Source organism: Meles meles, chromosome 20 (assembly GCF_922984935.1).
Source record: "Meles meles chromosome 20, mMelMel3.1 paternal haplotype, whole genome shotgun sequence".
NCBI classification, from domain to species: Eukaryota; Metazoa; Chordata; class Mammalia; order Carnivora; family Mustelidae; genus Meles; species Meles meles.
In genome coordinates, this window is record NC_060085.1 from 60,324,809 (window position 1) to 60,347,392 (window position 22,584).

Here is a 22,584-nt window from a genome sequence, read left to right on the forward strand (position 1 = left end):
CAAAGTGATTTTACCCACTACAGTACAGTTTTCAATAAAACAAAAATCTGTTTAGAAAAGATCCAGGAGGCCAGAAGGGATGAGAATTGGGGGGACTATCGCTTTATCTCTGTTTCCTTTTTTTAAAAGAAAACATATTAATGCATTTGTGGGGAATTAAAAAGGAATTTTAAACCATGTGGAAGCTGTGCCTGACTCTGGGCTCACCCCTAGGCTTGCTTTCTCTATGGGCAGGTATGGCCAGATGACAGCAGGCAGCTACTGCTACATCGGACCCCAGGGAATTGTCCACGGCACAGTGGTGAGAAACAGGGCCCTGCCTGGCTGCAGGGGGTGGGAGGCTAATGTGCTGGAGCATACAGTGAGTGCCTGCCTCTTTTCCCGGCAGCTAACCGTGTTGAATGCTGGCCGACGGTATCTGGGTGTCAAGGACCTCACCGGGAAGGTCTTTGTCACCTCTGGGCTGGGCGGAATGAGTGGTGCGCAAGCCAAAGCCGCAGTCATCATGGGGTGCATCGGTGTGATAGCAGAGGTGAGCCCGGCGGGGTATGTCTAGGAACATGGGAGAAGTCCTGCTCCCTGCCCACCTGCTTCCTCCCTCAGTCTAGAGACACTCACACTCACACTCCTAGCTGTCTCTTCTCTCTCAGCCACCCAGAACCCCCACCCCGGCAGGGGGCGTTCCCATGGCAGTGTAGGCCTGCTGCCTGCTAAGTGCCCATCACCTTCCACGGTCGACATCTGCTGATGCTCTCCCACGAAACTGGCCTTCTGTGGGCACTTCCCTTATCCCACCGAATCCCTGGAACATGCCCGGTGGATGATAAGTGTGGATAAATGAACATACACCTCTCCAGCTCAGACAGGTTGCCGTCGGGTGGGGGGTGCGGACTTAGGAGAAATGTTGCAGGTGCTTTTGCTCAGTGGCTCTCGCGGCTTTCTTTGGGAGTGCCAAGGAGAGGAAGGGAGCCAGGGAGAGGAGGCGAGGAGCTTTAAGAAAAACCTGGTTGGGGTAGGGCGTACCTTCTCATGGGAGATGTATTTCCTGCTTTCAGGGGTATAGAAGAAGGCCCGAGTGTCCTTGCACAGGTGTCTCTTAAGTGACTTGTATTTAAAATAATCAATACTCCAGAGTGGCACATTTTGGGGGGTCTGCCTTCGGCTCCTACATAGAAAATAAGTTACCGCAGCTAATGTTAGCTCACCCAGAGCTCATCCCCTGGAATCTGCAGGAAAACGGCCCATGTTTTTTAAAAGCCTTGACTTCCCCTTGCCTCATCCTCAATCCTCACCCTCATCTACTTTCCCTGTATCTTCAAAATGTGTTTGCCACAGAGAGAACACTCAGTCAGTATTTGTAATAAGATTCCCAAAGAGTAAATAAGCAATCCTAAAAGAGAGAGAGAGAAGTCGTCTTGGTGATACACACCTTTGTGACTTACACTTAGTTGATACTAAGCCTGTGTCCTACATTCTTGTACTTCTTAGGAGCCCACTTGGCTTCAGGTAACAGAAAATCAAACCATAGCAGCTTCCACAAATGAGGTTTTGTTTTTCTCACACAGCCACCAGTGCTGGCCTTGGTCCAGCAGCTCAGTGATGTCCAGCCAACATCTGTAGATTGTCTTGGGTTTCCCTCATGGATACAAAATGGCTGTCCCAGCTCCAGCCATCCCATCTCCATTTAAGACAGGAAGGAGGGAGAAAGGAAGTGTCACCTATTACTGACTCTATTTTAGCAGGAAAATAATATTTGAGAAACCCCTTCTTTTACTTCATTGATCAGTATTGTATCAAATGGAAGTTTTTACCTAAAAGGGAGGCTGGAGACAGTGGACAGAGTAATCATGGTTCACTTGGACTGGGGCTGAACATAGCGTCCTCTTGAAAACCTGGATTCTGTTGATAAGGAGAGCAGGAGGGGAAACACATGTTGGAAAGCAGCTCCCAACATCTGCCCTGATGCTGTGTTACAAAATTGGGGGACCTGCATGGGGGATGGCATCTTCTCAGTGGAGGCTGACATGCCCAGTAACTGGGGACCCTGCATCTCATGGTCCCAGGTGGATAAAGCCGCCCTCATGAAACGCCACGAGCAAGGATGGCTGATGGAAGTGACCAGCAGCTTGGACCACTGCATTGAAAGACTCAGGTACAGTGCCTGACACAGGAGTGTGGAAAAGTGGGGAGACCCCTAGAAGGGGCCTGGAAGCTGGGCTGCTTTACATGGGCCTGTTAAATGCCTGACACTCGGCCACAGGTGGTGCCTCACCAAGGGACCCCACAGAGGTCGGACGGTACCAACATCACAGGACCCACTGTGGGTTTTGAATCACGACCCCGAGATCCAGAGCTGCAGGCTTTGCTGATCGAGCCAGCCAGGCTCCCCTTCTAACTCCATCAGAATATCTCAGTGGTCACTAGGGCCGGGGTGAAGGAAGCCCTGGAGTTCCAGTATCTGGTGGTCAGACACTCGCTGCTAAATGAGTTTCTTGAGGTTGAGCCACCATTTTGCAAAGACTGTGCCTTGTATTTCTCACTGTTGCGGCCTCAGTGCCCCGCCGAGAGCCTGGCACATAGCAGGTGCTCATCTAATCTGCTGGAGGAAAATAAGCCTTTGAAAGATGGAACCATTCCTCCGCACGACTCCAGGTTGGGGGTAAGCGGGTCTTCCTCCTCACTCATGCTCTGGTTCTCTGGGTGGAGGACAGGGGCTTGGCAACATTTCCCCCTGGTGTGATGTCTTCTAAGGTATTTCAGGGGGAATGGGGGAGGACTGCCCTACGGGCGGCTCATCCAGGGTCATTGTGTTTGTTTTAGAGAGAGAGAGAGAGAGAACACTAGGGGGCAGGAGAGGGGCACAGGGAGCGTGAATCCCAAGCAGACTTTCTGCTGAGCATGGAGCTGGTAGGGCTGGTCTCCTGACCCCAAGCTCAGGACCCCAGTCGGAATGGAGAGTTGGACGTTTCAGCTACTGTGCCATGCAGGTGCCCCTGGGGCCGGTTTTTTGAAGCATCCTCTCAACTGATTTACTTTGCAGAACAGAGCTTTGTTTGGGGAGGACACACCGCCCAGCGGTTCTCTAGCCCTGCTGCAATTAGATTTGCTCAGGGCTCTTCAAAAGGGGTGTATAGGAAAATGTTCAAGCACATGCTGAACTGGGAGATACTCCCATTACCAGGATTGGATACTATTTGACGCTGATCTTTTAAAAATCCTACTTTCACCCCATTGTACCCCTGTGTGAAAGTCTCAGGTGAGTTTTCACTGAATATAGGAACATAGGAGAAATTCCAGACTTCTAGTGGGACATGGATGGGTCTGGTCTGATCTGACTCCTATCCCTGTTAATGCTGTTGGGCGTCCTGGACATACTCACACACTTGCACACCTGTGCTTGTACTCGTACACACACACACACATCCCAAAAGAGTCAGGTCAGAGCCATGTAACAGGGTGCCACAAGCAGCCCGTGGGGTTATACTTCTGCTCCCTGAGCTGCGGAAGACACAGATGGGAGTGCATTGAGCCTCTGGGAGTGGGGACCTCGTCCCCATGCTGGTCCTGCTGCTGGGATCAATCCCGTCTTCCTTCTCCACCGGTCACTGCTTCTGGGCTCCTCACCGCTCTGGGACTATATGCCTTTTCCCGCTTCGTTTTCTTCCACTTGGGAGCGAGGAGCATGTTGGTTCCACTGGCATCTCTCTGCCAAGCGCGGTGTGCAGTCAACCTGCACCTTTGAGTGGGCGCCCAAGCTCTCCACGTACTGTTGCTTTCTGACACCTCTCCTACCTGGGGGGCTTCATGTATTAAATCTTCAGTGTTTTTCTATTAAATATGCTGCCTTTTTTTTTCGTCCTTTTATTTCTCCCAATAACATTGGGAGTCATTTTTTAAAAAAAGATTTTATTTATTTATTTGAGACAGAGAGAAAGAGCGAGCAAGCATGAGGGGTGGGGAAGGGGAGAGGGAGAAGTAGACTCCCTGCTGAGCACGGAGCCCAAAGTGGCGCTCGATCCCAAGACCCTGAGATCACAAACCGAGCTGAAGGCAGACGCTCAGTCAACTGAGCCACCCAGATGCCTGCCTTTTTCTTTCTTTCTATCTTTTTTTTTTTTTAACAATTTATTTATTTTAGAGACACAGAGAGAGAAAGAGTGTGAACACATGCAAGTGTGGGGGGAGGGGCAGAGGGAAGGAATCTCAAGCAGACTCCCCATTGAGCATGGAACCCCGGGCAGAGCCCCTCTGTGGGGCTCAATCTCATGTTCCTGAGATCATGACCTGAGCCCAAATCCAGAGTCAGACACTTAACAGACTGAGTCACGCAGGCGCCCCGGAATCCCCTTTAGTGATGTCTGCAATTTTAGAATCACCTTGCATGAGTTCTAGAATGATCCCCAACAGAGCGCTAACAGCAACAGCCCCGATTCTGTGAATGCCCTGGAGAAGGCTTGTCACTGTCCTCTCCGTGCTCTCATCCGGAGCATTCAAGTCTGCTCTTACAGTTCCGGCTCCTCAGAAGACACGCCTCAGAGGTCGCTGCACCTCGGGCCGGATGCTGACACCCACAGTGCTTTCTGTGACCTCCAGGCTCTTCTGCGTTCTCGCCAGCTTGGTGTTGGTGGGGGTGGGCATCTGCAGGCAGGTGCGATAGGCCGTCTGCTCTGCTCTTGTGCCCTTCTAGGGAAGCAAGGAAAAGGAAGGAGGTGCTCAGTCTTGGTTACCATGGCAATGTGGTGGATCTTTGGTGAGTGGGGGATGAGAGTTGGCGGCCTGGGGGACCCTGGGTGAACCTCCCCCTCCAGACAGGGTACTGATGGTGCCCATGTGCTCCCCGGACACAAAGCTTCTCAAATGTACTCAACTTAAGCTCCCAGTCTTCAAGGCCCAGATCCTGGCCCGAGCTCGTAGCAGACTTCCTGCAGATGTTCCTTTGAGGGAGGAGGGCAATCTCCTCCCAGCAGGCCTGTGAACTCAGGCCCCAGGGCATGTTTACCCCTGCCCCAGGCAGACGCCATCCCACATTGATCACCCTTTGTTTTCCCCAGGGAGCGCCTGGTCCACGAATTGGACACAATGGGGGAGCTCTTGGTGGACCTCGGATCAGACCAGACGTCCTGCCACAACCCATTCAATGGTGGTTACTACCCTGTGCAGCTGGGCTTCGAAGAGGCCCAGAGCCTCATGGCCTCTGACCCTGCTGCATTTAAGGGCCTGGTCCAGGAAAGGTGATGAGGCCCCAGGGCTACTCTGGGTGTGTGTGGTGGGGGGAGAGGGGTGCACACAGCTGGCAGGACCTTTTGGACTGGTTGACTTTGGCCTCTGCCTGGTTCTCCAGGGGCCAACTGTGTGGCCTTAGGCAAGAACTTTAACCTCTCTGAATCTGTTTCCTCCTCTGTCCGATGGGAAGGAAACAGCAGAGCTGGCTGAGCCCCATGGGGTGCGGTGGAGGGGTGACAGGGATGAGGCACAGAGAGCCTGCTCTCAGAAACTCACGGGGGCTGGGGTGGGGGGCAGGGCTGACCCCGAACCACTGGGCTCTTGCAGCCTCAGGAGGCAAGTCTCAGCCATCAACAGACTGGCCAAGGAGAACTTCTTCTTTTGGGACTATGGCAATGCCTTCCTCTTGGAGGCCCAAAGAGCAGGTGAGACACAAAGGCGAGGTGAGGGGGCCCCCAGTCTCTGCAGGCTGGGAGGGGCCAAGACCGTGGCACTGGGCACTCTCCCTTCTCACCGGCCAGTAGACCTGGCAGGTCCCCGGGGGAAGAGGGGCACGGCATGCAGCTTTCACTATGCCCTTGCCCGGGGCCTTCTGGGAGCTGGTCCCATCAGGTCCTTGGCCTCTAGGCCTCCGTTTTTCCATTTGTCTTAAGAACATCAAGTGCCACAAAGAGTTGGTAGGATGCTTGGATATAAGCCCCAGTGGGGGGAAAATACAGCTTAACTTTTCTGAGAAGGAAATTATTTTTAAAAAGTGTAAATTCAGTTTATTAGCATACAGTGTATTATTAGTGTCAGAGGTAGAGGTGAGTGATTCATCAGTCTTCTATGATATCTCATGCTTGTCCCATCATGTGCCCTCCCTAATGTCTGTGGGAAACTTTTCTGTAGAACAGGTGGCTCATGCTGGAAGGTAAAGTTCAGATGATACAAAACTACACAGAGGAAGGTGGCCCTCCCAGCCCTGTCCGGGCACCAGGTCTCCTCCTAGAGTTCGAAAGTTCTGGTGGGCCTTTGGGGGCAACGAAGGACCTGGCACATGAGGGCAATGTGGACATGCCCCTGCCCAGCCCCACAGCAAGGGCAGACTTGCTATAGTCTTTGCCTGGCCTCTGTGTAAATCCCCCTCTGGAGAGCAGCATGAGTCCTCGCCTCGGGGTGGTGTGGCCCAGCCCTCAGACCCTCTGGCTGATTCTGTTCGGCTGGCTGCTCTGCCCACAGGAGCTGACGTGGAGAAGAAAGGTGCCAGCAAGACGGAATTCCGCTACCCCTCGTATGTCCAGCACATCATGGGGTAAGTGATGGGGTCACTTCCAGCCTCTGGGTCCTAGACACTCAGGTTGGGAAAGTCCTCAGGTAGGGAGAAACAGGAGATAACCCAAGGGAGAGTTGGCTGAGCAGGGAGGCCTCAGGGTCAAACCCAGCAACACAGGGACAGGGTATGGGAGGCCTCAGGATGCTTCTGGAAGGTTCACCAGCCCCTTTGCCCACAAGATGGGACCAGAGAGGGAGGGAGGGAAGAAAGGCGATGGCCTCCTTCTTGGTTCACTGTGGGTGAGGAAGCAGAGGCTCAGGGGGCCACACTGCCAAGCTACATAGAGCAGGGGGCTGTCCAGAGAGGAGGGTGGGCTCAGGGGACAGGTGAGGCCAGGGGCCTAGAGCCCACCTAGGAAGGTCAGTTCACCTAAGGCAAACCTCGTCAAGCCCCCATTTAATGTTGCTCCCAACTACTTCGATTTAGCTCATTGATTTTCAGGCTGTCTTTGTAACAACACTATAAACAACACTATAAAGGAATTTCTGCCTGTTTGTGTCCCAGCTCCCTGCTCCTGCAGCAAGAAATGATGCAGATCTAAGAGGAGGGACAGAGAACCAGAGGGAGGGGCAACACTGAGGGCAGAGGGGTTGATGGAGAGGGGGGAAATGATGTAGGAAAGATGTTAGGGTTGGAAGCCAACGGCCAAGAAATATTTCTAGGGACATCTTTGGTGCAAAAAGGTGGTTCTATTAAAGCATGGGGACTGGACCCATGGGCAGGAAGAGCTGCATCGGTGTCATGAAGAGTGGCGCGTTATGTACTTTCAAGTTGGGTGGGGGTTAGGGGACAGCACAAGTCTCTAAGGAATTCTGGGAGCAAGGTTTCCAGGACCTTGCGGACGCTAACTGTTGTTGGGAAAAGATGATTTATTACTGTCTAATAAAACCTTAGTCGTGAGACCCTTCAGATGTATATCGGTGGGCCATATGCTTGGGGGATGATTACCAACATGTATCTTCCAGGCTACAGATAAAGGAAATTTCCAAAGGAATTTTTATATGTTAAAGTAGACTTCCAGGATCCTTGGGGGGATGAGTGGTTGGGCTAGGATTGTTTTTTGCCCTTGGCCAAGTATTAACATGGAGGCAGCTGAGTCCCTGGAAGAATGTAACTCTTATCAATGGGCTGTAGGTAGTAAGGAAATCTAACCATTTTCCATCTGCCTTTGTTTCCCACATCAGGGGGGCTGAGGGGGGAGGGAAACAAGGGGAGGAGAGAGGCTGAGAGGGAGGTGGGAACACTGAGGGGAGGGAGGCTGAAGGGAACTGGGGGAGGGAGGTGAGAGGGAGGAGGGAACAGGGAGAGGGTGGACGGGGCGGCGGGGCGGCGGGGGGTGGATGAGGGGAGAGGGGACCTGGAGGCTTCTAAACTTGCTGTCCCGTTGGTGGCTCAGGGGCTCCAGCAACAATTCTGGACACGGGATAACTTCACGATGCGTGCCCGCATCCCCGCCCCAACACATCCCCCAGCCAGCGTACAGCGGTCGCCGCTCTCAGCTCCGGAGCACCTGCAGGCCTTCCCTCCGGGTTCACGAGGCCCCGCCCCATCAGTGGGTGCAGCCAGGCTGGGGGAGCCCCGAGGCTAGGAGGCATTTTGTCTTTGCAGGGACATATTCTCCCTGGGATTTGGGCCTTTCCGCTGGGTGTGCACGTCAGGCGACCCGCAGGACCTGGCGGTCACAGACGAGCTGGCCACGCGCGTGCTGGAGAAGGCCATTGCGGATGGAGGTGAGGCCGCAGGACGGGCGACGCTGACAGGCCCGCGGCCCCGAAGAGGCTCCGGGGCAGCCCGCCCCCTTGACGCGGCCCCTTCTCCGCTCACCCCCAGCCTGCCGGCCCCGCCCCGCAGGCGCGAGCGCAGCGGCCCTCGGGTGGTGCCCGTCCCCGGTGCTCCCGGGTCTTGCACGTTTCTGCTGCGGCCGCTCTGCTTTCCCGGGTCAGAGCCCCTGCGCCGGCCCGCGGCTTCTCCGTACACAGCGTGGCTCTGCCTTCCCGCGCGGAGGGTGGTGGCTGACCCTCCACGGACGACCTGCCCCGCCCTTGTTTGACCTCAATCCCTTCATGGTAGTGGATCTGACGTGTCGCTTGCCACGTGGAGAGGAGGGGACAAGAATTTTAGGAAACTTCCTCGGCCGTACTTCTCCGCAGCTGCTCTGCAGGGCCCGGGCACCCTCCCGCCGGTTGTCCGTGCGGCTCCTTTGGCCTCGGCGGCTCCTGTTCAGTCCCCTGCGGCCTTTCCAGGCTCGGGGGCGGGGGCAGGGGCAGGCTCAGGTTACCCGGATGCAGGGTGGGCGTGCACCTGTGTGGGAGGAGCCGGGAGGAGCCGGGCGGGGCGGGGCTGGGGGGGCGGAGAGGAGCGCCGGGAGGCTTCCTGCTAAGGGGGTGGAAGCCTCTGTGCGCGCTTAGAAATCCGGCGGGGCGCCTCCAGGTGCTGAAGGAGCGGGCGGGTTGGCGGGTGGTCACCGAAACGCCCTCCCAGAGGAAGCCCTGAGCTGTCGCACCTGCGGGCCGCCGCGGGGTCAATACTCTCTGGTGTCCCGCGAGGCTACACGTGGAGCGGAAGCCAGCCAGCCAGCCCCCAGACACGTAATCTCAAGAGCACAGAACCTGGTAAAAGGTGGCAAAGTAATTTGGCAGTGATGACTTGTGAGCATTGCCTTCATTTTTAATAAAAAATTTTAAAAGTGTTTGTTTTTAAAAAAAAATCCCGAGGAACACAGCTACCCTCTGACTCCAGCTCGCCCTCCACACTTTACCCTACTGGCCTGTGTTATTGAGAGAGGCCAAGCTTTGTTCTACCTCAGGGCCTTTGCATTTGCTGTTCCCTCTGCCTAGACCACCGTTCCCTCAGATCTTGGTGTAGCTAGTTCCTTCTTAGCACTTAGGAAGTAGCTTGACCATTACCTCTGCCAAGACACCTTTGGTCCGCCTGACACCCCCCACCCCCCGCAGTGAGCACCTCACCACACTTTTATTTCCTCCCTGGCCTGCAGCAGTCTTTGTTCCCAGTGTCTGGCACAGCACCTGGCCTACACTGAGGACTCAACAAATGTTTGCTGAGGGGATGAATGTATTAGTCAGGGGTCGCACACGTCTGTGTGTTAATCCATGTGACTGTAGGCATTACTGATTCCAGAATTCAGATGGCCTGGTGGGGTACTGAGGATGGGAGCTTCCTGACTCCGTGTCTGGGCTCCATGATGCTTGCAGGACAGATGTCTGCTGTGCTGAGCACTTGCCAGAGGGAGGGCCCCTGCCTGAGCCCCACAGAACAGGGGCCCCTGGGGCCTGTGACACCCTGCTTTCTCCCTGCAGTGAACCCGGCTGTGAAGCTGCAGTATATGGACAACATCCGCTGGATCCGGGAGGCTGCCAAGCACCAGCTGGTGAGGGCTTGGCCTGGTGGGAAGCAGGGGTGGGCCTCTGGACTGCCCTCCCAGAGGTGGGGGGCTGGTATATATGAGCCCCAAGATGGTGCTAACATACCCTGTGAGACTGCTTAGGTGGCAGCGTCCTTGGCCTCATAGGAGGCAGCGGCAGCCGCTTCATCCAGCAGGCCTCCGAACAAAGAAGCCTGGTGCCTTTCAAATGGTGCCCTGGGGCCCTGGGGCAGTGACCAGGGTCAGTTCGGTCATTGCTCACCCAGTTACTCCACAAGTAGCTCAGTAGTAGTCAAGCCTCCTCCTGGCTGTTCCTCTGCATGACCTGGGTTGAGTGGCTCAGTCTCTCTGAGCTTCCCGTCTCAGCTGTGCGCTGAGATACCAGTGACCATGTGCATGCCGAGCTGTGCTGGTGCGCATACTTGGAGCAGGCCCTCTGGGGCAGTCTGTGCAAGAGGCACGGCTGGGGCCAGGGCTGAGCAGAGAGGCATGCCGCCGCCTCGTGTCTGCTTACATGCACGTGAACATGGATCAAGGTGATGCCGGGTGGGCACTGCTTTATACAGACTGGTCAGAACGGTGTCTCCGAGTACGGAGTACACAGCAAGTATGGAGAACATAGTAAGTGTGGAGCTGAGTTGTGAGTTTGGGTCTGAAGGCTGGGAGTTTGGGGGACGGGGGAGCTGCCTTGTGACAGTCAGGGAAGCACAGGACCAGCCGAAGCACAGGACCTGAGGCGGCAGCAGGCCTATGTACTGGCGACAAATGAAACACGAGCATCTGGCTCACACACCTTTGGCCACAGACCTCCATGGCCAGACTCTGCCGGGTGGACACATGTCCAGACTAGTATGTTCCTGGCCTGAAGGTCCTAGGGCCAGAGGGGGACTCCCTTGAGCACTGTCCCTGCGTCCTGGGCTCCTGGGGTCCAACACTACCCACCCAGACTCCTCCTTGGCCAGTGGTTGGCATGCGTGTTTCAGCCACAACCCATGTCAACAGTGGTCTCTGTGACTGCTCAGAATCTGAGACGACCACCCCACTGTTGGACTTGAGAATCTGGGCCGTGGGGAGGTTGGGGCAGGAGCAGAAATGTGCAGGGCCAATCTGGAGGTGGCGTGGAGAAGACAAGGACCTGGCCTTGAGGGAAGGGCTCCCACAGAGCAGGAAGGGGCTGAGGGGAGGTTGGGAGGTCAGGGCCATGGGGAGTGGCCCTCCGGATGCCGCTGCAAGGGTGACAGAGAAGTGAGACTGTCTCTTCTGTGTTTGAGTTGAAGTTTTCTGGAGGTTGTGTTCTCCATACTTATTTCACATTGCTCTTTGCCTTAGGGAAAGATGGTGATTGCAGAAGGCCGTCCTTTTTTAACATTTTAGTATATGTGCTGCCGAAGCGAGCACCTTTTTTAACATTTTAATTGAGTTTCTTTTAAGGTACACTCTTGATGGTGCTGGCAATCCTATGCCCATTCCTCCTCGATTTTCTTTTTCTGGATCCAAGACATCTGAAAATCTCTGCAGTGCTGATTTCTAGTATAGTCCTTCCCACAGGGCTCTGAGGCGGCTGGTGGGAGTCTAGTAAGGCCGTTAGCAAGCCATATGCAAGGGAGAAGTGGCTCCGCTCACTGTGCTGGCTGGTGCCGTGGCCCAGACAGAGCTGTTTTCCAGCTCAGGGTCAGGGCTGCGGCTTCCTCCAGCACCCACTACTGAACCTTCCATCCCACTCCAGGACGAGTGGCCAGGCAGCTGAGGGAAACACCTACTTCCTCTTTGGAGAATCCAGGGTTTCTCAGTCTCAGCACAACTGATGTTTGGGCCAAGTCATTTTTTTTTCAGTTGTGGCAATATATACATTATCATAAAGTTTTCCATTTTAACCATTTTTCAGGTGCAATTCAGTGACTTTTTGTACCCTTACACTGTGTGCAACTATAACCACCATCTGTTTCCAGACTTCTTCATCTTCCCAAGCTGAAACCCCACCCCCATTCAACACGAACCCCCGTTCCCCTCCCCCAGCCCCTGCCAGCCACCACCGTACTTTAAGTCTCTGCGTATTTGACTGCTTTAGGGACTTCATGTGAGTGGGATCGTGCAGGACTGGTCCTTGTGCGACTGGTTTCTTTCACTCAACGTGATGTGCTCAAGGTTCATCCACGCTGCAGCGTGTGTCAGAATTCCCTTCCTTTTCAGGGCTGAGTAATATTCCATTGTCTGCACAGAGTGTATCTATTTTGCTTGTGCATTCATCCATCGATGGACACTGGGCGTGCTTCCACATTTTAGCTATTATGAATAATGCGGCTGTGAACAAGAACTACTGCCAGCTGCCTCAAATATCGGTGCGAGTGCCTGGGGGCTGGATAAGTCTCCGTCGGGGCAGGGGGGTCATGTTGCAGGATGGTTAGCAGCACCCCTCCCATGCCCATGCCAGCAGCACCCAAATGTGTCTCCAGGCTTTGCCCCTGCTTGAGAACCACTGTTTGTTTTCACTTGCTGCCACTTCCGTTTCGCGGGAGCGACCTGTCTCACGCTCCAGAGGGGCTGCTCCCGGTGTTTCGGTCCACAGGCCCCTGGCCATGCCACCTATGGCTCAGGTGGTCGTGGGCAGGTGGTTCAGCCTCTCGCCCCAGTTTCTTCATCTGTAAAGTGGAGCTGAGGATGAGGATCCCAGCACCTTCCTCACAAACGCACCAGTGAGTGACGGTGTGCAGAGAAATTGCGGCTGTGCTGGGCACAATCTGAAATTGCCTTAGGTGGTGTTCATATTCTTTTTATTGAGAGGACTTAAGCCGGGGTATACTCCTAATAGGTAACACCCCTAGAGATGGGCGGGTCAGGGTTTCAGAGACCCCTCATGGGGTTTAGCCTTGAGGCGCTGGATCACAGAGGGGTATCTGGGGGCCCCGACTGTGTATGGACATGCAGAGGGTCAGCGTGGTGACATGGAGGGGCTGGACGTGAGGGCCCGCCTCGGGCCCACAGACTGAAAAGTTGTCACACACCTCGGGGTGCTCCACAACTTGCCTCGAGGGGACTATCTGGCTGCTGGTGGTCCTGTCACCCAAGTCGCTGCCTGCACATCACTAGGTCACCGAAGTGCCTCTTCTCTACCTTTTCCCCGCAGGTAGTGGGGTCCCAGGCGAGGATCCTGTACTCAGACCAGAAAGGCCGTGTGGCCATCGCTGTGGCCTTCAACCAAGCCATCGCCCGTGGGGAGATCAAGGTGACGCATCCTGGGCTGCAGACTGGAGCCCTCCCCTCGTCTCCTTGCCGTCAGCGCCAGCATGGCCCGGAGGCCCCGTGGTCTGTGTTTGTGTCAGGTTGGGGGGCAGATAACTGGGCACCGAAAGTGAGGAGGCCTGTCCTCAAAGCCAGCCTCTGATGTGGTTCCTGCTGTGTGACCTTGGGCAAGTCAGGTACTATCTCTGAGCCTCAGGTGCCATTTTCTGTTAACCCCAAAGCCTAGGTCTGAGGATTGAGTGAGTCCTCTTTCTTGAATTACCTTTTTTTTGAATTATCTTTTTATGAACCATGACAAAGTTTCCTAGCTCTCCCCCATTTTCCTCCCAGTCAGCATCCCACCATGGAGGACATGGAGCTCTGGGGACACCCAGTTGGAAGGCCATTCCGCAGAGCTCTTGCTAGTGTCCCTGGGTTTGGGAGTGCCAGTATTAATGATCAGCTGTGAAAGGGAAATGAGACTGATGAACGTGATGCCTGTCCTGGTGGGTGGTTGCGGTGGTGGCAGGGACAACAGCCCCAGCCCATCTCAGGGAGCACTGCCAGAGCTCAGCATGCCTAGGAGGAGGGCTGGGGCCGCTCTGCCAGGACCTCTCTCTAGGCACACTCATGTCCAGGCTGTAGTTGGCTGGTTAGCACGGAGAGCAGGACGTCTTTGTCATTCATTCCACACGCTCGATTGGGCGCCTCTTCTGTGCCAGGCTTGTTCTAAAGGACAGGGGACCCCGTGGCAGAGAACGAAATAGACAGGGTCCTGTCCTCATCCATGCGCTAGGGAAGGGAAACTGATGATGCAGGATAAAGGTGTAAGTTCAGAGGGAACATCAGATGGTAATGAACATGAGAAGAAAGTGAATGGCGGTGATGGGGTGTGGGTGATGGGGTAGAAGTGGCTGGGAGGGCTTGAAGGGTTGGAAATGAGCGGTGACTTTAGATGGGGTGGTCAGAACAGTTCTTCTGAGTTAACGGCTGTAGAACTGAGAGCTGAATATCTGGAAGGTGCTAGAATCTCTGGGGGATGGCAGTTGAGAGCAAATGTGAAGAGCAAGCTTGGCCTGTTCAAGGAAAGGAGAAGAGGGCCTCTTAATTCAGAGCAATGGGGAGTTCCCCTTTCAGCAAGATACCTCCTCTTATGCGGGGAGCCTCTGCAATTCTCTGACCACTGGGGAGGGCTGGGAAGACCAACACTCATAGAGCTAGCCATGGTTCCTTTGTGAGACACCCAAGAAAGATCCCAGGTTGGTGCTGGGAAGAGCTTGCTTGTTGCAGCTGTGGGCTCTACTGCCTTCCTCCTCCTGAGGACAGCCAAGTGGAAGGTGTAACTGGGTCAGACTAGCACTCACCTCATGCTCGTGGGCACGGAATGTGCCCCTTTGCCCCAGCCCCTTCACCTCTACCACTCAATTTTTCCAGTTAGAACTTTTTTTGTAATGGAACCACCCTGTGCCTGGCACAAGGGAGCCTGGTTGGCCTGTCCAGCCCCTTCACCTCTACCAGGTGAACTTTTTCCAGTTAGAACTTTTTTTGTAATGGAACCCCCTGTGCCTGGCACAAGGGAGCCTGGTTGGCCTGTCCTTAGCCATGGCCCCACTCAACCGTCAGGGCTGCACTGTATTCTGTCATTGGGGTGCAGAGCTGCTGACCTCCTGGCAGCACGGCACAGACTCCCAAGCAGACTGAGATCTTTCGGGAACAGGAAGAATTGCCAATACATGCATTTGAAAAATTAACCGCCTCCCCGTGCTTTCACCATGTGAAAAGTCTCTGTCCCCACAGAGAAGGGCAGCACAGAAAGGATCTTGGTGATTTCTTTGTCCAGAAAACCAAGGCCCAGAAAGGAAGCATCCACTCGGCACCTCTGGGCTGTCTGCCCCTTTCCTTAGAGTGCAGACTCAGGGGAAAGCCCAGATTCTAGTATACTGTGTATGGATTTAAATCCCAACCTGTCCACTCACCAGCTCTATGTCATTGGGCAAGTTTCTTCTCCTCACGGGACCTCAGTTTTCCTGTCTATAAAACAGGCATGGTAACAGGCATACCTATCTGGTTAGAGTGGTTGAGACCCAGTGAGCCAATACGGACATAACACGTGGGTGGCCTGCACGTATAGAAAGCACCCGATCTGTGGAATGAATCTGCTGGTAGCTACAGGAAGCCATCAGAAACATCTATGCTTCCTCTTGTTGAGGAAGATATATTTCCAGGGGGAGAGATCCAGAGGGCTTCTGGTGTGTGCCAGGCAGCTGTCTGCCGACATCTCCTTTTCTTCCCTGCCGCAGGCGCCGGTGGTCCTGAGCCGAGACCACCATGATGTGAGTGGCACGGACAGCCCCTTTAGGGAGACCTCCAACATTTACGATGGCTCTGCCTTCTGCGCAGGTGAGAAAGACAAAAAAAATGTTTTTAATTGTTTTTATGTTGGATTTGATTTTGTTTAAAAATCAATTGATTCATTTCAGTCAGTCATAATGATGCATAAAAGGTTCTGGCGTCTGAGAGACTTGGCATAGGGTGACCAGCCCAGCACACAGGGGTTTTTGGGATCTGGGATTTCTGGTTTTAAACTGGGCTAGTGTCAGGCAAAATGGGACAGTTGGATGCTGTAGACTCAGGTGTGTTCCTGACCCTGTCACTTGCTAGGTGGTCCTCAGCAAGACACTTCTAGTCTCCGAACCTCAATTTCCTTATGTGTAAGATGGAGATAACCATAGTACCTACTTCAGAGGTTTGTTGTGAAGAATGAGATGAATTAATATGTGTACAGCTTTAGGTCGGTGCCCTGCAGCTGGCGTTCAGTGAGGTCATCTGCTGCGCCTGAAGTTACTGTTCTGCTTCTAAACCTACTACAATTATAATCACCACAGAGGCTGGTGGGCTCTAGTCCTAGCATAGCTTGTTCATTCCCAGTACTCGGGGCTTCCTTCCATTACGGGTGGGATCTCAAGAAAGGAGGTAGACACTCAGGAACCCCATCTGTATCACTTTTTTCAAGGAGTTGATCTATTTCATGTAAGTCATCAAATTTATAGGTGTAGAGTTGTATTCCTATATTTATCTGTCTAATGTCTGTGGGGTCACTTGTCGCGTCTCCTCTGTCATTCTTGATGTTGGTCATTTGTGTACTTTTTCTTTCTTCTTGATCAGTCTGGCTGGAAATTTATCAAATTTGTTGTTCTTCCCCCCAAAAAGAAGCTTCTAGTTTCATTCATTTTTTTCTATTGCCTTTTTGCTTCCAAATTAATTGATTTCTGCTCTAATCTTTTGTATGTCCTTCCTTCTACTGGCTTTGGGTTTGACTTGCTCTTCTTTCTCTGGCTTCATAAGGCAGAAGTTGAGGTTACTGAATTGAAACTTTTTTTTCCTAATAGAGGTATTTAATGCTCTAATTTCCTTTTAAACACTGCTTTAGCTGCATCCTGCCAATTTCTATATATTTTCATTTTCATTCAGTTCAAGATATTTGTTAATTTCCCATAAGACTTTCTCTTGGATCCATTGGTTACTTGAAGTATCTTTTTTAAGTAATTAAATTTTTTTTTTAAGAGAGAGAATGTGTAAGTACAGGGAGAAAAGGGCACAGAGAGAGAGAGAGAGAGAGAGAGAATCTTTAGCAGGCTCCATGTTCAGTGTGGAGCTCGAAACAGCTCAATCTCATGACCCTGAGATCATGACCTGAGCTGAAATCAAGAATAGGAAGTTTTACTGACTGAGTCACCCTGGCACCACTAGAAGTACCTTTTTTAAATTTCCAAGTTTTAGGAGATTTTTCAGTTATCTTTGTTACCGACTTCAGGTTTAATTCCATTGTGGTCTGAGGACTTTATATTTGTTCTTGGTGGCCACAAGATGGTCTGTCCTGGCGCACTCGAGAAGAACATGGGTTCTGTGCTATTTGGCGGATCCTGCAGATGTCAGTTAGGTCAGCTTGGTGGATAATGCGGTTCTGGGCATCTGTATCCTTACTGATTTTCTGCCCGATTATCCTGTAAATTACATAGAGAGAGAGTGGTGAAGTCTCCACCGGTGTTTGCGGATTTGTCTGTTTCTCCTTTAGGGTCTTCAGCATCTTTGCTCCAAGTATCTTAAACCTATGTTGTTAGGTGCACACTTGTTTCAGGGTCTGATGTCTTCCTGGAGAACGGACATCTCTATCATTGTGTCATGTTTCTCTTTGTCCTGAATAATATTCCTTGCTCTGACATTCTCTGATATTAATATAGTTTATATTCATACCTGTGGCCACTGGAACAAGGTACCACAAACTTAATGGCTTAAAACAACACAGATGTGTTCTCTCACAGTCCTGAAGGCTGGAAGTCTGAAATCAGAGCTGGTGAGCTAAAGCCAAGATGTGGCTGGGCCGGGACATCTAAGGAGGTCCTAGAGGACAATGTTTCCTGGCCTTTATCAGGTTTTAGGGCTGCGCTTCTTGCATTTCACAACCCAGTATAAGGAGGAGAGTGTTCTTAGGATTCTCCCTGATCTTATCTGGGAACACCCAGCTGGGTTTTGGGAAGAAGAGCCTGCTAGGACACGCACACCTTCTTACCTCTGTGTCCCAGAGGCCTCAAGGTTTCAGGCAAGCTCATGCTTGTCCTTTAGCAATTTGTTAGACACACATGTAAGGTGACCAGATTCTCTGTGCAAGGGCCTCTCTCTCCCCAGATTGTAATGAGTTGGTTGCCCTGGGACCTCAGTTCTCTGATGGGGTCAAGGACAATCACTAATTTGTAGTCACTTATTTTTTTGTTGTTGTTTTGGTTTCGTTTTAAGGGTGGGAGTGACTCTCTTGGCTCTCTGCATCTATGGGCTAAAATCAGTACCACCATCCCTTTAATTCTTTCTGCTTCTGGAGCATTTTATCTGGCCTTCACCACAGGAGGGCGTAACTGTACAGGCTAACAGTGGGTACTTGGGCACTTGTCAGTACTCCAGCTTTGCGTGGCTCTGCAAACATACATTGTGGCTGTTTCTAGAGTCTGTCCTTCAGGCCCTCCTCAGCCCATTGTAGCCTAGGTCAGAGCCTGGCCTGGCCCCTAGCCCGCGGCATTCAGGGAATAATGGGGCGTGGCCTCTGTTTCCGCAGATATGGCTGTGCAGAACTTCGTGGGAGATGCCTTTCGCGGTGCCACCTGGGTCGCTCTTCACAATGGCGGGGGTGTCGGCTGGTAAGGTTTTTGGAGAACTGGGTGCTGTGGGTATGGGCTGGTGTCGAGGTCTCAGGAGTTCCCTTGAGGGTCCTGGGCCCTGCCTCCCCTGAGCTCCCTCTGCTAAGGGCTTTGCTGTGATGTGTTCCTCATGCGAGCTGGAAATCACAGGACATGGCCGAGCCTGTATAAAAGTTCCAGTTTGCGTAACCTCAGCACTCTGGGTGTTACCGCATGGGATCTGCCAGACTGGTGGGCAAGGAGTGACAAATCCTTGGTTTGATTTGACTTGCTTGCTTCCCATTTTTGTTTTGGGATGTGCGATTTTTCTTATGGACTGGTTGTTCTTATTCTATTCTAGACATCGGATGCTGGTCTTAGGTGCACTCCCTTGTGTTTGAACCTCATCTATAGTGTCTGTGCTGGTTGGGTTTTCCAGGAGGCAGAAGCTGAGGTGGAGGTAGAGTGTGAAAAGGCTTACTGGGAAGACCACCTGAGAAAGGAAGTGGGGAGCAGGAGCGAGGGCGCCTCAGTCTCCACGCACACCCGCCAGCCTTGCCGCCTAGCAGTGGTGGGGGGCAGATTCTGAGCCCAAGAAGGCCATCAAAGGACCCACTTAAGGTAGAAATGGGCAGGCCCTCACCATGTTAGTGCTCTGTCTCTGCCCTGAGAAAGACCCTCAGGAGTTATTGCTGGAGGCTGTGAGCAACCACGTCCCCCGCAGCCAGGCTTTCCAGAAGGGTCACCCATGCAGGCTTCTCTTCAAAGGGATTTTTCTTTATCCAGTGACTTCTTATTCTGGCTCTTCATTTTTTTTTTTTTTTAAAGAGTTTATTTATTTTAGAGAGAGAGAGAAAGAGAAAGCATGCGTGTTAGCGGGGAGAGGGGAAAGGGACAGAGTGGATGGGAGAGGGAAAAGGAAAGGAGAGAATTCCAGAATCCCAAGCAGACTCTCCGATCAGCGTGGATGATACGGGGTCTCACACCAAGACCATGACCTGAGCCGGTACGAAGAGTCTGATGCTTAACTGACAAGCCACCCAGGCACCCCAAGGGCCCTTCATTTTTTAAACATTGCTTTAAAAGACATTCCTCCTCCTTCCCAAGTTAAGAAAATGCACATTCCTAAACTTTCTTTACTTACTATCTAATTTTGAATTTTTCCTTCTTCAGTACACCTGGCACCAGTTTTTATTTGTGTGACGTAGGGCTCTACTTCTGTTTTTCTCAGTGGGACACTTAGTTGTCCCAGCTCCATCTATAAGCAGCCCCCCGTGCTCTGCGATGGTGCTGCTGCCTTTATGGTCCCATCGTCCCAGGCTCAGTGTGCGTGATGCATGGGCAAGGTTTACTGAGGTAGCATGGAGCTGAGCAGCTTTGCTCTCTAGCAGTCTGGGCTACAGGCTCCCAAAACAGAAAAGGAAGTTCTCATCTCCAAAAATCCCTCTCTGGTTGAAGGACACACTGAGGTCCTTGCTCGGCAGCTCTGGCTGGCATCTGCTTTCCCTTCTGTCACCCAACATCAGCCCCCGATAGGTGATGACTGATGGTGACCGTGAATCCACCTGGAGGCTGGTGGGAGATGTGATGGGAGCCTGGGGGCAGGCACAGGGCCACCCAGCTCTGGGACATGGGCTGAGGGCAGGGCAGGGGCCGCTGCCCACTCACAGAGGTGCTCGACTCCTACGCCGGGAGTGGGGAGCAGAACGGGCTCCTGCGGCAGAGGGCTCCTCACCTTCTTGGTGGGAACTGGCTGAAATTGTCAGGAGAGCCCAGAGGGGGCAGAGAAGCAGGTAAGGCCTGAAGGACCCAAGGCTAGAGGAGCTAGGTGCCTCTTTGGGGTGCAGGAAGGAGGAAGAGCAAATTCTCTGGGAGCAGGGACTGAAAGGCCAGATGCTGTGTTCCCAGGGGTTTGTGTTGGCAGTAAGGCCTTGGCAGGTGCCGACAAGAGGTGGGACATTTCCTGTGTTCATAATGGAAGGGGGTGGGCAGGTATAGTGATGCCATCAGCAGGAAGGGCAGCCAGGCCTTGTTCATGATGATAAGGGTGAGGATAGAGATCCAGGGGTGCCGGGAAGGAGGGGACGCCCACAGTTGAGGGCACACATGAGGAACGTCAGACTGCACTGACATGCTTCATGCACTGACATGTTGGCACGACACCTGCTGCAGAAATGAAGGAACACATGACCGTATCATGTCTGCGAGGGGAGGGAGTCCAAACAGAGCCCAGAGAAATCTGGTCATCAGAAAATAAGAGATATGGAAAATAAAGGAACTTGGTCTTCAGATCAAGTTATCAGGACCCCAAAATGCTAAAGCAAGCTGAAAGAGGAGGCAAAGGAAAGGAAGAGCATGAAGAGAAATCAGATAGAGCGACCTTTGAGTCGAGCAGCCCAAGAGCCCCCCAGGGAAGCATGGGATATGGAATGCTCTCAAAACCTCAGAGAAGGAGGTCACCTGGGGACGTGACATGGTCGAGGGTCCTGAGGGTGGGTGTGGGGTGCACGGAGTAGAGCATGGAGGTGCAGGTGGGGAGTGTGGAGCCCAGTGATTCCTGCTTCCCTGAGGCCGGGGAGAGGACACAGGCTCCAGGCTGCAGGGGCCACCCTGCCTCCGTGAGCCCAGGCTTCCAAAGGGTTCCCCAAATGTGCGTGCGCTTCTGTCCACTCCAGGCAGGGGCAGGCCTGGAGAGTGGCCTGGGAACCTCTTTGCCTCTTACAGGGGTGAGGTGATCAATGGAGGGTTTGGCCTCGTGTTGGATGGGACCCAGGAGGCCGAGCAGAAGGCCAGGATGATGCTCAGCTGGGATGTCTCCAATGGAGTAAGTCACATCCAGTCCTTCCCGGACCTTCTCTGGGGGCAGTTCTGTCAGCCCGAGCCGCTCTCACTGCTCTGCTCACTCTCTCACCTCTCTGGCTGTGCACGTGCCCATGTGGCCCTGCTGGGACTGGGGGGGGCGTCCTCCCTCCCCATGACCACATCACAGGCCAAGAGAAGAGGTGGTGAGCACGAGGCGGCCAGGTGGTCATGGGAGGGTGTGTGCGGGCAGGTATGCGGGGGAATGGGGAGGGGCCCAGCGTGCAGGGACCCAGGCAGCTGGAGTCCTGTGAGGGGGTGAGCATGAGAGTGGGGACGGAGGGGCCTCTTGAGGGGCGCTCACCAGTAGAGGGGGTGGTGAGGGCCACGAAGCTGTGAGGGGAAGGATGAGGGCGGCAAGCAGGGCAGCAGGGAGGGCGGGAAGCCCTAAGACCTGAGGTGGAGAGGAGGAAACAGACTGGAGAAAGCTTCTGGGGCAGAACTGGGATGGATGTGGACTCCCTTAGGGAGGATGGTTCCTGGATACTTGGACATGGGTTAGGCTGGGTAGAAGGTTGGCAGTCTCAGATCAGGGAGGGGGCTAAACACATAGTCCAGCCAAGAGAGAGGGGGTTCTGAGCTGGAGGTGGGAATGGGGTAGACGTCCAAGACTGCTGGCCCCACGCACAGCACAGAGGGACCCCGAAGGGGACGGGGGCAGGGATTTGCAGCCCAGCTGTGGTGTGTCCAGAAGGCCCTGTTGGGAAGCTGGTGTTGGCACCAACGGCTGCCCTCTCCCCCCATCCCCCACCGCAGGTGGCTCGGCGCTGTTGGTCTGGGAACCGGAAGGCCTACGAGATCATCTGCCAGACGATGCAGGACAACAAGGGCTTAGTGGTGACACTCCCCCACGAGGGGGCAGACGAGTGCGTGCTGCAGCAGGCCCTGCGGCCATGAGGGGAGCCCGGGAGCGGGCCTTGCTGCCCTGCCCCCGTGATGCCTGTCCTCACCCCCACCTGTCACCGCACACCCTTGTCTCCCGGGTTAGCAGTTTCCCACACAAACCCTCACTTGGCCTCACGACTCCCTGGAGGGCATGGCACGGGACCATCCACCATTTACAAAGGAGCCAGCTCAGGCCGGAAGAGATGGGAGTGTTTGCCCCTGACCTCTGGGAACCCTGGGAGGGCATGAAAGTCTGGTCCAGGGCCCAATCCTCTAGCTCACTACAGAGTAGACTCCAGGAACTTTTGGGAGCCGTGCATGCCACAGATACTGGGTATCAACCAAGTCCCTTCAAAACCCCTCCCTCTCCTCCTCCTACCAAGGGGCCAGCGTTTCCTTTGGCCAGGGTTTTGTCAGTCATTCTGCCTCCTGTCCACCTTCCATCCATGCATCCAGATATCCTTGCATCTGCTGGCCTGTCCAGCTGTCTGTGATGTACTTCTTGCCCCTCAGGGCCTCCAGCCATGGGCCCA

General features: G+C 53.7%; 1 protein-coding gene across 1 annotated transcript in view; it reads left to right on the forward strand.

Annotated features, from left to right (window-relative positions):
* UROC1 (urocanate hydratase 1) overlaps positions 1-22,295 on the forward strand; it is a 36,596-nt gene extending 14,301 nt beyond the window's left edge. Inside the window, exons 7-20 of the mRNA XM_045991413.1 lie at positions 235-301; positions 389-532; positions 2,064-2,152; positions 4,688-4,750; positions 5,052-5,231; positions 5,551-5,648; positions 6,445-6,517; positions 8,147-8,268; positions 9,856-9,926; positions 13,045-13,143; positions 15,440-15,539; positions 18,247-18,328; positions 21,032-21,131; positions 21,923-22,295. Of these exons, the coding sequence (XP_045847369.1) occupies positions 235-301; positions 389-532; positions 2,064-2,152; positions 4,688-4,750; positions 5,052-5,231; positions 5,551-5,648; positions 6,445-6,517; positions 8,147-8,268; positions 9,856-9,926; positions 13,045-13,143; positions 15,440-15,539; positions 18,247-18,328; positions 21,032-21,131; positions 21,923-22,063 (1,429 nt within the window). The 3' untranslated portion in view covers positions 22,064-22,295. The remainder of the gene's footprint in view (positions 1-234; positions 302-388; positions 533-2,063; positions 2,153-4,687; positions 4,751-5,051; positions 5,232-5,550; positions 5,649-6,444; positions 6,518-8,146; positions 8,269-9,855; positions 9,927-13,044; positions 13,144-15,439; positions 15,540-18,246; positions 18,329-21,031; positions 21,132-21,922) is intronic.
* The last annotated feature ends 289 nt before the right edge of the window (positions 22,296-22,584 follow it).